This window comes from Mobula birostris, chromosome 6, assembly GCF_030028105.1.
Source record: "Mobula birostris isolate sMobBir1 chromosome 6, sMobBir1.hap1, whole genome shotgun sequence".
NCBI classification, from domain to species: domain Eukaryota; kingdom Metazoa; phylum Chordata; class Chondrichthyes; order Myliobatiformes; family Myliobatidae; genus Mobula; species Mobula birostris.
Genome location: NC_092375.1, coordinates 114673354 through 114687821, shown reverse-complemented (window position 1 = coordinate 114687821; position 14468 = coordinate 114673354). Strand labels below are relative to the sequence as shown.

The 14468-nt window shown below is 40.8% G+C and overlaps 1 protein-coding gene across 5 annotated transcripts in view; it reads left to right on the top strand.

The window, feature by feature from the left end:
• Window positions 1–14468, top strand: part of LOC140199279 (ATP-binding cassette sub-family B member 6-like) — a 265085-nt gene that overhangs the window by 63558 nt on the left and 187059 nt on the right. For all 5 annotated transcript variants that reach the window (XM_072261069.1, XM_072261072.1, XM_072261067.1 and 2 more), the window contains exon 4: window positions 4995–5181. In XM_072261069.1, the coding sequence (XP_072117170.1) occupies window positions 4995–5181 (187 nt within the window). The remainder of the gene's footprint in view (window positions 1–4994; window positions 5182–14468) is intronic.

Sequence of the window (14468 nt, the reverse complement as noted above, 5' to 3'; positions counted from 1 at the left end):
AAGGCATTGGAGAAGTTCCAGAGGAGGTTCTCATAAATGATTTTGGGAATGGCAGCATTAACATATGAGGGGTGGTTAATAATTCTGGGCCTGTTCTTGCTGGGTTTAGAAGAATGAGGGGTGATCTCATTGAAATCTATCGAACATTAAAAGGCCAAGATAGAGTGGATGTGGAGAGGATGTTTCTTGTACTGGGTGACATAGGGCACAGCTTCAAACAGAGGGCTGTTCATTTAGGACAGAGATGAGGAAGAATTTCTTTAGTCGATAGTAGTTAATTTATGGAATTCGTTGCCACAGACAGTGAAAATTACAGTTTCTTGATTAATCAGGGCACCAAAGGTTATGGGGAAAAGGCAAGCGAATGGTGTTGAGAGGGATAATAAATTAGCCATGATGGCATGGTTGAGTGGACTTGATAGCAGAATGGCCTAATTCTGCTCCTATGTCTTAATGGTCTTATGATTTAATGACACTATTGTTGTTGGACAAATCACATGTAGTGATGAGTCAGCTTACCTTATTGATATGGAACACCTGATGAAGTAGTACTGCAGCATAACCACTCAATTAACGTCCGCAAAATTAAAGGGCTGATAATTGACGTCAGGATGAGGAAGGTGGGCGTATGTGTGCCAGTATACAGAGAGTGGTGGTTGTGAGAGGTGGACACAGACACTTAGATAGGCACATGGATGATAGAAAAATGAAGGGCTATGTCGGAGGGAAAACTTAGATTGATCTTAGAGTAGATTAAAAGGACAGCACAGCATCTTAGGCCGAAGGGCTGGTACTGTGAAAATGAGTTTTAGTTGTTTCCAAACTAAAGGTGTAGCCATGGGCATCCATATGGGTCCCAGCTATGCCTGCCTTTTTGTTGGCTATGTGGAACAGTCTATGTTCCAAGCCTATACTGGTATCTGTCCCCCACCTTTCCTTCACTACATCGACGACTGCATTGGCACTGCTTCCTGCACACATGCTGAGCTCGTTGACTTCATTAACTTTGCCTCCAACTTTCACCCTGCCCTCAAGTTTACCTGATCCATTTCTGACACCTTCCTCCCCTTTCTTGATCTTTCTGTCTCTTCTATCTCTGGAGACAGCTTATCTACTGATGTCTACTATAAGCCTACGGACTCTCACAGCTACCTGGACCATTCCTCTTCCCACTCTGTCTCTTGCAAAAATGCCATCCCCTTCTCGCAATTCCTCCGTCTCCGCCGCATCTGCTCTCAGGATGAGGCTTTTCATTCCTGGACGAGGCTTTTCATTCCAGGGCGAAGGAGATGTCCTTTTTTTAAAGAAAGGGGCTTCCCTTTCTCCACCATCAACTCTGCTCTCAAACGCATCTCTCCTATTCCACGCACATCGGCTCTCACCCCATCCTCCGGCCACCCCACTAGGAATAGAGTTCCCCTTGTCCTCACCTACCACTCTACCAGCCTCCGGGTCCAACATATTATTCTCCGTAACTTCCGCCACCTCCAATGGGATCCCACCACTAAGCACATGTTTCCCTCCCCCCCCCCACCTCTGCTTTCCGTAGGGATTGCTCCCTACGCGACTCCCTTGTCCATTCGTCCCCCCATCCCTTCCCACCGATCTCCCTCCCGGCACTTATCCTTGTAAGCGGAACAAGTGCTACACATGCCCTTACACTTCCTCCCTCACCACCATTCAGGGCCCCAGACAGTCCTACCAGGTGAGGCAACACTTCACTTGTGAGTTGGCTGGGGTGATATACTGTGTCCGGTGCTCCCGATGCGGCCTTCTATATATTGGCGAGACCTGACGCAGGCTGGGAGACCGTTTCGCTGAACACCTACGCTCTGTCTGCCAGAGAAAGCAGGATCTCCCAATGACCACACATTTTAATTCCACGTCCCGTTTCCATTCTGATATGTCTATCCATGGCCTCCTCTACTGTCAAGATGAAGCCGCACTCAGATTGGAGGAACAACACCTTATATTCTGTCTGGGTAGCCTCCAACCTGATGGCATGAACATTGACTTCTCTAACTTCCGCTAATGCCCCACCTCCCCCTCATACCCCATCCGTTATTTATTTATTATTATTAAATTTTTTTCTCTCTCTTTTTCTCCCTCTGTCCCTCTCAGTATACTCCCTGCCCATCCTCTGGGCTTCCCCCCTCCCCCTTTCTTTCTCCCTGGGCCTCCTGTCCCATGATCTTCTCATATCCCTTTTGCCAATCAACTCTCCAGCTCTTGTCTCCATCCCTCCCCCTCCTGTCTTCTCCTATCATTTTGGATCTCCCCCTCCCCCTCCCACTTTCAAATCTCTTACTAGCTCTTCCTTCAGTTAGTCCTGACGAAGGGTCTCGGCCTGAAACGTCGACTGTACCTCTTTCTTTAGATGCTGCCTGGCCTGCTGCGTTCACCAGCAATTTTTATGTGTGTTACAACACATTTCAATGTTTCGATATACACATGATAAATAAATGAACTTGAATCTGATAAAATAAAACTTGTAGCAGGCAAGAAAGTTCAAAGTTGAAAGTAAATTTAGTATCAAAGTACGTATATGTCACATATAGTCACTCTGAGTTTCATTTTCTTGGAGGCATTCACAATAGAACAAAGAAATACAATAGAATTAATGAAGAGCTACACACTAACAAAGACTGACAAACACCCAATGTGCAAACACAAAAGAAAAATAATTATAATAAATAAGTAAATAAATAATACTGAGAACATAAGTTGTAGAGTCCTTGAAAGTGAGTCGTCGTGGAACCAGTCCAGAGTTGAGGTTATCCACACTGGTTCAGAAGCCTGATGGTTGTAGGCTAAAAAACTATTCCTTAACCTAGTGATGTGGTACCTAAGGCTCCTGTACCACCTCCTCGATGGCAGCAGTTAAACCCAAGAATTTTGGAGCACGTTCCCTAGCACATCCTTCAATTGTGTTGGTTGTTAATACAGGTCATCTTTCAATGTATGTGTGATAAATAAATGAAATTGAATCAGATAGAAGAAAAGGTTACAGAAAGAAAGTCTGTTTTTTACCCATCAAATCAATACCAAAAGATGTAGGAGCAGAAGTAGACCATTTGGCCCAACGAGTCTGCTCTGTTATTCCATCACTCTCAACCCTCTTGCCTTTTTCCTATAATCGGTGACACCCTAACTAATCAAGAACCTGTCAGCCTCTACTTTAAATATACTCCAAAGCTGTCTATGCCAGTGAATTCCATAGATTCACCACCCTCTGGCTAAAGAAATTCCTCTTCATCTCTGTTCTAAAGGGACATCCTTCTATTCTGAGGCTGTGTCCTCTGGTCTTAGACTCTCCCACTATTGGAAACATCCTCTCCACGTCTACTTTATTTAGGCCTTTCAATATTTGATAGGTTTCAATGAGATTTCCCCCCTCCCTTTCGGTTTTCTAAACTCCAGTGAGTACAGGCCCAAACCATCAAACACTCCTTGTACAATATCCCTTTCATTTCCAGAATCATCCCTGTGAACCTCCTCTGGACCCTCAATGCCGGCACATCCTTCCTTAGATAAGGGGCCTGAAGTGGCTTACAATACTCCAAATGTCACCTGACCTGTGCTGTCTATACAAGAGTGATCCGTCTGATCTAGTTCCCCACCCTCTCCCCTTGGCTCTTGGTATTTGGATGCAAAATTTCATTGTCTCACAGCTCCACGAGACAGATTCAAATTCACTTATTTATTGCACATTCCTCGAAGTGGTGTCACAGGTAGATAGGGTCATAAAGAAGGCTTTTGGTACGTTGGCCTTTATAAATCGAAGTGTTGAGTATAAGAGTTGGAATGTTATGGTGAGGTTGTATAAGGCATTGATGAGGCTGAATTTAGATTACTGTGTGCAGTTTTGGACACAAAATTACAGGAAAGATATTGATAAGGTTGAAAGAGTGCAGAGAAGGTTTACAAGGACGTTGCTGGGACTTGAGAAACTGAGTTACAGAGAAAGGTTGACTAGGTTAGGACTTTGTTCCCCCTGAAGCGTAGAAGAATGAGGGGAGATTTCATAGAGGTATATAAAATTATGATGGGTATAGATGGAGTGAATGCAAGCAGGCTTTTTCCACTGGGGGAGGAAAAAAAACAGAGGACATGGGTTAAGGGTGAAGGGGGAAAAGTTTAAAGGGAACATTAGAGGGGGCTTCTTCACACAGAGTGATGGGAGTGTGGAATGAGCTGCCAGATGAAGTGGTAAATGCGGGCTCACCTTTAACATTCAAGAAAAACTTGGATGAGAGGCGAATGGAGGGATATGGTCCAGGTGCAGGTCAGTGGGACGAGGCGGAAAAATAGTTTGGCACAGCCAAGAAGGGCCAGAAGGCCTGTTTCTGTGCTGTAATGTTCTATGGTTCTAACCTACGAGTATGCTCGGGGCAGCTTACAAATGTCACCATACATTCCTGATCTTCCTAAGTAAAAGAAATAATTTCACTTTTGAAGCATGCTGATAACATAAATATAGATATAAGGGATTCTGCGGATGCTGGAAATCTAGAACAACAACACAAAATGCTGGAGGATAAAATAACAATGTCTCATTGTTTCAACCTTAAATAAGTAACTCTTTCCCAAGTTGCTAATTGGATAACCGTCTCATCGTACACAACAACTAGAACTTGAGACCATAGGTTAAGGGTGAAAGGTGAAATATTTAATATGAGGAGGAACTTCGTTCAGAGGTTGGGGTGAGTATGAAATGAGCTGTCAGAGAACTTGGGATGTGGGTTCAATTTCAACATTTAAGAGAAGTTTGGATAAGTACGTGGATGAGAGGGTATGGAAGGACACTGTCAGGTGCAGGTTGATGGGACTAGGCAGAATAATAGTTGAGCATATACTAGATGGGCCAAAAGACCGTTTTCTGTGGTGTGGTGTTCACTGACTTGATTTATTGCTTATCTAATATAGTAATCTGATAAACCTTTTGTTTAGCTTTTGTTTCCTACATTTAATCATCTCTACGTTTTCCTTTCCAGCCTCTCTTAAATCAGAACAACAATCAGTCCACCTGGAAAGATTTTCCTAAGAAGGTGCAGTTGCTGATACCATACATGTGGCCCAAAGGAAGCCTCTTGCTGCAGTTTTTCGTTCTGTTATGCCTTCTGCTCCTTGCAGTTGAACGAGTCATCAATGTTTTTGTGCCCATCTACTATAAAAACATCGGTAAGTTTTTAAAAAATGCACAAACTTCTTTGACCATCGTTCCGCGTTGGTTCTTGCACTAGGCAGAATGGTGGAAGGGGAGGGGAGGAGATTGAAACACTGGAGATGAAAATATTCTCTACAGTGTGTAAACATGATAGTAATCCCTGATAGATCAATCTGGGGGTGGGCTTGGGGAACAAGATAGTCTGTCGTATCTGATGATGACAGGAAACCTGGCGGAGAGTTTTTTTTAAATAGGAAAAGATGTTGCACTGGAACAGTTTCACTCTCTTGACTTCGGAAGGCTGGGTCCAGTGGTATGAATAGTCTTCACAAACTGGGATCATCCTTGGTTGCAGTGGATGACAGGACTACTTCTGTGCCTTGTCATGTCCTTCACTCACCTCAAAACATTGCAGAATCACCTTCCTGGCTGTTGGATCTCACCTGTCCAGTCTGCTGGAGCTGACTGTGCATGCTAGGACAGACATGTCCCTATCTCACTAGGGTATGAGGCCCATTGGCTACCCTCACCTGGTTTATACTGTTTGCCGAGGTGTGTAGCAGGGTGTGGCCACTGTTGCATGCAAATAGATACTTGGAGGTGAGAGCTAATTTCCAGTGAGGACCAGAAGTGAGTGAGCTGCCGCAGATTGAACACGGCAAGCCCCTTCACTGGAGGTGCTGCCCCGCCCTGGACACCCCGTATGCCCCTGGGGTACAAGATAGAACTGGAATAAAACTCTTTGCTGTTCACTGAACTGATACCACAATTTGTGGATTCACTTTCACAGACTCTACAATTCATGTTCTCAGTATTATTTATTACTTATCTAATATTATTATTTTGTTTTTCTTTCTGTGTTTGCACAATCTGTATTGTCTTTAGCACATTGGTTGTTTGTCTATCTTTGTTTATAAACCTTATAAACTTTTCATTAATTCTATTGTGTTTCTTTGTATTTACTATGAATACCCAAAAGAAAATGAATCTCAGGGTTGTACATGGTGACATATATATATCTCGATAATAAATTTGCTTTGAAATTTGAATTTTGATGGAAATGAAATTTCTAATAAAGCTGCCTCTGTATAATTCAAATAGCCTGGAAAGCTTTTCTAGACCTGCCCTGATTTAAACCTAAGCGATATTGTTAACTGGGTTTTAGTAACTGGAGATTATGATATTGATAATTTGGCTTATTATTGTCACATACACTCAGTGGCCACTTTAGGTGCACCTGTACATGTGCTCGTTAATGCAAATATCTAATCAGCCAATCATGTGGCAGCAACTCTATGCATAAAAGCATGCAGACATGGTCAAGAGGTTCAGTTGTTCAAACCACACATCAGAATGGGGGAAGAAAAGTGATCTAAGTGACCTTGACCATGGAATGATTGTTAGTTGAAACTGCTGATCACTTGAGATTTTCTCACACAGCAATCTCTAGAGTTTACAGAAAATAGTGCGAGAAACAAAAAAAAATCCATTGAGCAGCAGTTCTGTGGGTAAAAACACATTTTAAATGAGAGAGGCCAGAGGAGAATGGCCAGACTGTTCAAGCTGACAGGAAAGTGATAATAACTGAAATAACTACACGTTACAACAGTGGTGCGTGGAAGAGCATCTCTGAATGCACAACATGTTGAGCCTTGAGGTGGGTGGGCTACAACAGCAGAAGATGACACCAGTTTCTACTCCTGTACCTAATAAGTGGCCAAAGTATAGATCCTTACAGATCATTTGATCACATCAATGCGTTGAAGTAGTTCAAGGTAAAACAATTACAGAATGTAGAATAAAGTCAGCAAGAAATGCAGAATGCAGTCCTGATGAAAGGTCTCAGCTGAAATGTTTATTCCACTCCAGAGATGCTGCCTGACCTGTTGAGTTTCTCTAGCACATTGTGCATTTTACTGCAGAATAAACTGCTGTAGTTACAGAGAAAGTGTAGTGCAGGCAGACGAGGTGTAAGGTTACAACAAGGTAGATTGTGAGTTCAAGAGTCCATCTTATCATACTAGGGATCATTGAATAGTCTTAGAAAACAGCAGGCTAGAAGCCATCCTTGATGGTGGGATATGCTTTTGTTCTTCTGCCTGATGGGAGGGATAAAAAGAGAGAATATCTGGAGTGAGTGGTGTTTTGGAAGCAAAAGGTGGGAATAATCAGAATCAGGTTTATTATCACCGGCATATGACGTGAAATTTGTTAACTTAGCAACAGTTCAATGCAGTGCATAATATAGAAGAAAAAATAAAATAATAAATTACAGTATGCATATATTGAATAGCTTAAAAATCATGCAAAAATACAGAAATACTGTATATTTTTAAAAAGTGAGATAGTGTCCAAGGGTTCAATGTCCATTTAGGAATTGGATGGTGGAGGGGAAGAAGCTGTTCCTGAATTGCTGATTGTGTGCCTTCAGGCTTCTGTACCTCCTACCTGATGGCAACAGTGAGAAAAGGGCGTGTCCTGGGTACTGGAGGTCCTTAATAATGGACGCTGCCTTTCTGAGACACCGCTTCCTGAAGATGTCCTGGGTACTTTGTAGGTTAGTATCCAAGATGACTAGATTTACAACCCTCTGCAGCTTCTTTTGGTCCTGTGCAGTAGCACCCCCCCCCCACAATACCAGACAGTGATGCAGCCTGTCAGAATGCTCTCCACGATACATCTATTGATGTTTTTGAGTGTATTTGTCGATGTGCCAAATCTTTTCAAACTCCTAATGAAGTATAGCCACTGTCTTGCCTTCTTTATAACTGCATCGATATGTTGGGACCAGGTTAGATCTTCAGAGATCTTGACACCCAGGAACTTGAAACTGCTCGCTCTCTCCACTTCTGATCCCTCTTTGAAGATTGGTATGTGCTCCTTCTAAGGGGGCCTTTTCTGGTTGGCTGTCGGTGAATAGTGGTGTTCCACAGGGGATGTTCAGTCGTGTTGTTCATGTTATATGTGAATGAACTACGTTTGTAGATGATGGATTTGATGGCTTTCTGGCCAAGTCGATATGAAGAGAGGTGAAAGAACAGATAGTGGTGGGGAGTTTGCAGAAAGACTTGCATAGATTAGAAGAATGGGCAAGGAAGTGGCATCTGGAATATAGTGTAGGGAAATGTATGGTTTTGTACTTTGTAGAAGAAATAAAGGCATGGACTATTTTTAAACAAGAAGTAAATTCAAGAAATTGGAGATGCAAAGGGACTTGATAGTCCTGGTGTAAGATTCCCTAATGTTAATTTGCAAGTTGAGTGAATGGTAAAGAAGGCAAATGGAATATTAGCATTCATTTTGAGAATATAAAAGCAAAGATGTATTGCTGAGGCTTTATAAAGTGTTGGTTAGATGGCATTTGGAATATTGTAAGAAATTTGGGGCCCCTTATTTAAGAAAGGATATGTGACATTTGAGACGGAAAATAATTCAGCCATGATTGAGTGGCAGAGAGCCTTGATTGGCCAGATGGCTCAATTCTACTCCTATGTCTTATCTTTTAAAATATGTTTGATCAATTTTCATTTTTATTTGTTAGATCTTATTGTGCACATTAGTGGCTGCTCAGTGAAAAATAGTTCAAATTTTCTTTAATAGGTGGAAGATACTTTGGAAAATCTCGAGGTTGTTAAAAGTGCCATAGAAGTACAAATTATTTTTCCTTCCAGTAGTTAATTGGGTAGAAACTGTCCTATTTGGAAAGGGTGAGAAGGTCTAAATTGCATCCACAAACACAGAGAGGCAGGGATGACATGCAAATTTGTGAAGTGTACCATATTCTTCTGGCTCCAGAATGTGGTGACACTTGCAGATAGCCCCCAGCACACAAGACCATCAGACATTGGAGCAGAATTAGGTCATTTAGCCCATCGAGTCTGCTCACCAGTTCATTGTGGCTCATTTATTATCCCTCTCAGCTCCATTCTCCAACTTTCTCCCCTGTAACCTTTGACACCTTGACTAATCAAGAGCCTATCGGCTTGTGCTTTATGTATATCCACTTGATTTCCACAGTCTTAGGTTAACAACACAAATGACACTTTTCACTGTATGTTTCAATGTTTATGTGATAAATACATGAATTAGAAGTAGTTTAGATACATTTAAGATTAAAGGGAGAAATGAATTTGATGGAGTGAGGTCAGGAATAACAGGAGGAAGTGAGTGTTGGATATATACAGTAGTTTGACATTGATAATTTGAGCTAAATGGCAGTCTCTGTGCTGTAAATCATATGTGGTTCTGCATTGTCTTTTTGTCGCAATAAACTAGACCACATTCTCTTGTGAGTGGCACATAACATACTGGTTAGCGTAATTCTATTACAGAACCAGTGACTAGAGTTCATTTCCTGCTGCTGTCTGTAAAGAGTGGGTATGCTTTCCCTGTGACTGTGTGACTTTCCTATAGTGCTCCAGTTTCCTCCCACATTCCAAAGATGTATGGGTTAGGGTTAGTAAGTTGTGGACATCAATGTTGGTGCTGGAAGCATGGTGATACTTGTAGGTTGCCCCTAGCACATCTTCAAACTGTGTTGGTTGTTGATGCAAAATAATGCATTTCACTGTATGTTTCGATGTACATTTGATAAAGCTAAGCTGGAAAAGCAGTGTTGGAGAGCTTTCTTGCGGTGCTACTGTCTCAGCCAGGAGGGGGCAGTCCTGACTGGTCAAACCCATGTTCCAACATAAGTGATTCAGCAAGAAACTACCTTTCAGTTCACATTCACAAAACATATCAAGGATTCAAAAAAAATAAAAATAATCATTGGCATAGATAGAGTGGACAGCCAGAGACTTCTTCCCAGCACAGAAATGGCTAATACGAGGGGGCATAATTTAAAGGTGATTGGAGGAAAATATAGGGGGTGTTATGTTTTGTAACTCCAAAGCATAAAAGCTAATTGAAAGGAAACATGGAGTTGGGAACGTGGGTCTAATTTGTTTTTACTTCAATCGAGGCATGTACATATGATGTGCTGACTTGATGTTGTAGGCCATTCATACACTTCGTATATATAACCATAATGAATCAGAATCAGGTTTATTATCACTGGCATGTGACATGAAATTTGTTAACTTAGCAGCAGCAGTTCAATGTAGTACGTAATCTAGCAGAGAAAAAAAAATAAAATATAATAAATAAAGAAGTATTGTGGAATGAATGAATTATTTAAACAAAGACTGCTTCATCAAACAGTATATTTACAATATTACTCAAATATTACTGAAATATTAAATACACAGCACTCCTCCCTGCTTAGCTATAAACTCTACCTCAATATAGAATGCATCTCAACTTGTGCACATATATGCTGTATGTAATGTATACTATATAATACAACTACTATATAGATATCCACAGCATAGTAAATTTTAAATTGCCCCATTCAAGCCTGAAGATTCAATCACTGTGGATGATTTCTTACCCTTATAAGATAATGGCTTTCCTGACAAGGGTGGGAATCACTCTGCTTGGCTGGTGAGACTTGTGGCTGTGAAGCAATCTGAGGTTCTGGGGCCGCCTTGTAGTGTTTGTAGGAGTTGACTCTGAGACTGCAGGAAGTGGTTCTGACAGCTCTGGTTAACTTTCTTTGCTTAAAAAATCGACTCAGCTCTCCTTAATTGACTGATGTGTTGTCTCAAGATGATATCAGATGCAATCTCCACTGTGTAGGAGAGTGGTCCAGTTCTGTCCTTAATTTGCTTTCAGTTAACTTTATTGCAGGGGATGTGGCATGCAAATGGTGGAGGGATCTCCAATCAAGTTGTAGTTGTCTCAGCCACTCAAACCCCAACAATGCTGACCCTCCTGTTTTTACTACATACATGCCAAGTGTAGCTTGTTAATGTATTTCACTGCTACAAATGTTATTTCCACAAGAGTTATCTTTTCTTCAGTCTAAGTTCTTAGTTGGATATCTGCGGTCTTCAGTTCCGTATGTTTCAGACATATTTTGTGGAGTGAATGAAGCATCTGAGCCTGTGTCCAATTCCATTTTAATTAATTTACTGTTCACTTCTGGTGTAAGCCATATTGCTTGTTTTCGTTAGTCATATTGTTAGCTTACACATTGTAAATCTCAAGGCTATTCAGTTCTGTATCACTCTCATTGTTATTAGAGTTTACATCAACAGCGTGCAGATTAGTGTTCTTTTTGAAACTGCAGGTTGACTTTGTAGCTTTTTCTCTGCCCAATGAAGTCCATTTATTCTTGTCTGCCCGACATGCTCTTTGTTTGTGTCATACTTTGTTACATTCTCTGTAAGTTTCACCTTAAAACCTGCTTTAGTCTGGTGTATGTGAGCACCTGTCACAATGGTAATACAGTTTGTTTGGCCAGGCCGGTTTCTGGTTTGGTGTTGCAGTTTTGTTCACACTCAGTTTCATTCGTGCATCACCATCTGGTATGGGGGGGGGGGGGAGGGAGCACTACTGCACAGGATCAAAGTAAGCTGCGGAGAGTTGTAAATGTATTCAGCTCCATCATGCGCGCTAGCCTCTGTAGTATCCAGGACATCTTCAAGGAGCAATGCCTCAAGAAGGCAACATCCATCATTAAGGACTCCAATCATCCAAGTCATGCTTTGTTCTCATTGCTACCATCAGGAAAGAGATACAGAAGTTTGAAGGCACACACTCAGTGATTCAGGAATAGCTTCGTTCCCTCTCATCAGATACCTGAGTGGACTTTGAACCCATGAACACTACCTCACTCCTTTTTTTGTTGTCTATTTTTGACTACTTATTTAAAAAAAAAATATATTTACTGCAATTCAGTTTTTCCTCTATTATTATGTATTGCATTGTACTGCTGCTGCAAAGACAACAAACTTCACGACATATACCAGTGATATTAAATCTGATTCTGATATGTGAGTCCTTTCCACGAAGGTAACACAATTTGTTCGGCTAGGCCAGTTTCTGTTTTGATGTTGCAATTGTTTGCACACTTACTTTCATTACTGACTACAACTCAATTGTATCTCTGTCTGTTTCCATTGATACAGGTATTTCAAATGCTCTTTTAAATAGGAGTTGTGCTTCCATTAGGACCTGTTTTTTGAATGTTTTCTAGTAAGATTTCCATAGACTAAACTATCTCTCAGTGCATCCTTAAGCCCTTTACTAAACTCTCAATATTCAGACAACTTCTTCAATTCAGCCACGTATGCTGAAATGGACTCCCCTTCCTTTTGCTTCTGCTTATGAAACCTAAAGCATTCTGCAATTAACAATGGCTTTGGTTCTAAATGCTGCTGCATTACTTTCACAATATCAGCAAAGCTTATTTCGGTTGGAGCTATTAAACTTCCAAGCAACCTATATGCCTTTAAGCAAAACAGGTACTCATTTTTCACTGGCTATTTCATTTGCTTTAAAATACTACTCAATTTACTCAGTATACAAGATCCAGTTATCACCCATGCAATTGAACACATCAATTTTCCAATGTAGCTATCCATTTCTGCTTTTCAAAAAAAAATTATGATTATTAACACCAGGTACTCAAATGTTTGTGAACCTATGAATTTGTCTGTTTTCTGCCTTTTTTTAAACTTCACTGTTTCTAACTGCACTTCAATAGGTAGGTAGTCGTCTCAGGTTCGCTTAAAACTTCCTTGTCTCCACTGTTATGTTTTGTAACTCCAAAACATAAAAACTAATTGAAAGGAGATATGGAGCCAGGGATAGGAGCTTAACTTCGTTTTTACTTTAAGCGAGGCTGTTCATATGATGTGCTGATGTGATGATGTATTTCATTCATGCATTTCGTACGTATAACCAAAGTGAATTATTTAAAGAATGCTTAATCAAACAATATATTTACAATATTACTCAAATATTAAATACATAATGGGGGGAGATATACAAAGGGTGGTGAGTTCATGTAATGCACTGCCAGGGGTGATGGTAGAGGCAGATACATTAGGGGTATGGGTAGGTACATGCGTGATAGAAAAATAGAGGGCAAAGTGGGAAGGAAGAATTGTTTATTTAGAAATATAGCTCAGATCAGGACCTTCCAGCTCAATGAGCTATACTACCCAGCAAGCCAGCTATTTAACCCTAGCCCAATCACATCACACTTTACAATGACCAATAAATCTACTAGTTGGTATGACTTTGGAATGTGGGAGGAAACTGAAGCACTTGGAGGAAACCTAAGTGGTCATGGGGAGAACATATGAGTTCTTTACAGACAGCAGTGGGAATTGAATTTGAGTCACTGGCACTGCAATAGCGTAATGCCAGCTGCTGCACTACAATGTTGCTACCGTGCTGTAATGTTCTATGTTTTAAGTTCTAAACTTTGTACTTGGAAAGTTTGAATCTTTCTGTGACAAGTAAAACCATATTAAACTAATAATGTAAAACAGTACACATAATAGATTTATCAAGAACATTTGCATTTGAATAACACTATCACAACCTCTGGGCTTTTCAAAGAACTCATAGCTAATTGAGTGTTATGAAAGTAACTTGTCATGTAGGAGTTTCATAAACCTGACTACACTGAGCAAAGTTCCTCAGTTAGCAATGTGAATGGGTCATCTGTTTTAGGTGAAAATTAACAAATCACAGATGCTAAAAAAAAGAAGAAAATTCTGGAAATGCTTAACAGGTCAAACAGCATCTGTGGAAAGAGAAACAGTTAATGTTTCAGGTCAGAGCCCTTCATGTTCAGGAATGGTTATTACCCTTCGACCATCAGGCTCCTGAACAAATGTGGATAACTTTACTCACCTCAGCACTGAACTGATACCCACAACCCATGGACTCGCTTTCAAGGACTCTACAAATCATGTTCTCAATGTTGTTTATTTATTTACTCAGTGTTATTATTTTCTAAGTGTTTTTCTCTTTTCTATTTGAACAGTTTGTTGTCTTTTGCACAGTGGTTGTTTGTCTTGTGTACAGTTTATATTTATTTTATTTATTTAATGGCACAGCGCAGTACAGGCCCTTCTGGCCCAGTGAACCACTCTGCTCAGCAACCCACCCATTTAACTCTAGCTTGATCACAGAACAATTTCCAATGACCAATTAATCTACTAAACACCTTTGGTCTGTGGGAAGAAACCAGAGCACTCAGAGGAAGCCCACACAGTCACAGAGAGAGGTACAAACTCCTTACGGGTACCTGAATTGAACTGTGAACTCCGCTGGCCTTAGCTGCGCTACCGTGATACAACAGATTAATTGATTCTGTTGTGTTTCTTTGTATTTATGTTGAGTGCCCACAAGAAAATGAATTTCAGGCCAGCATATGGTGACATATATGTACTTTGATATT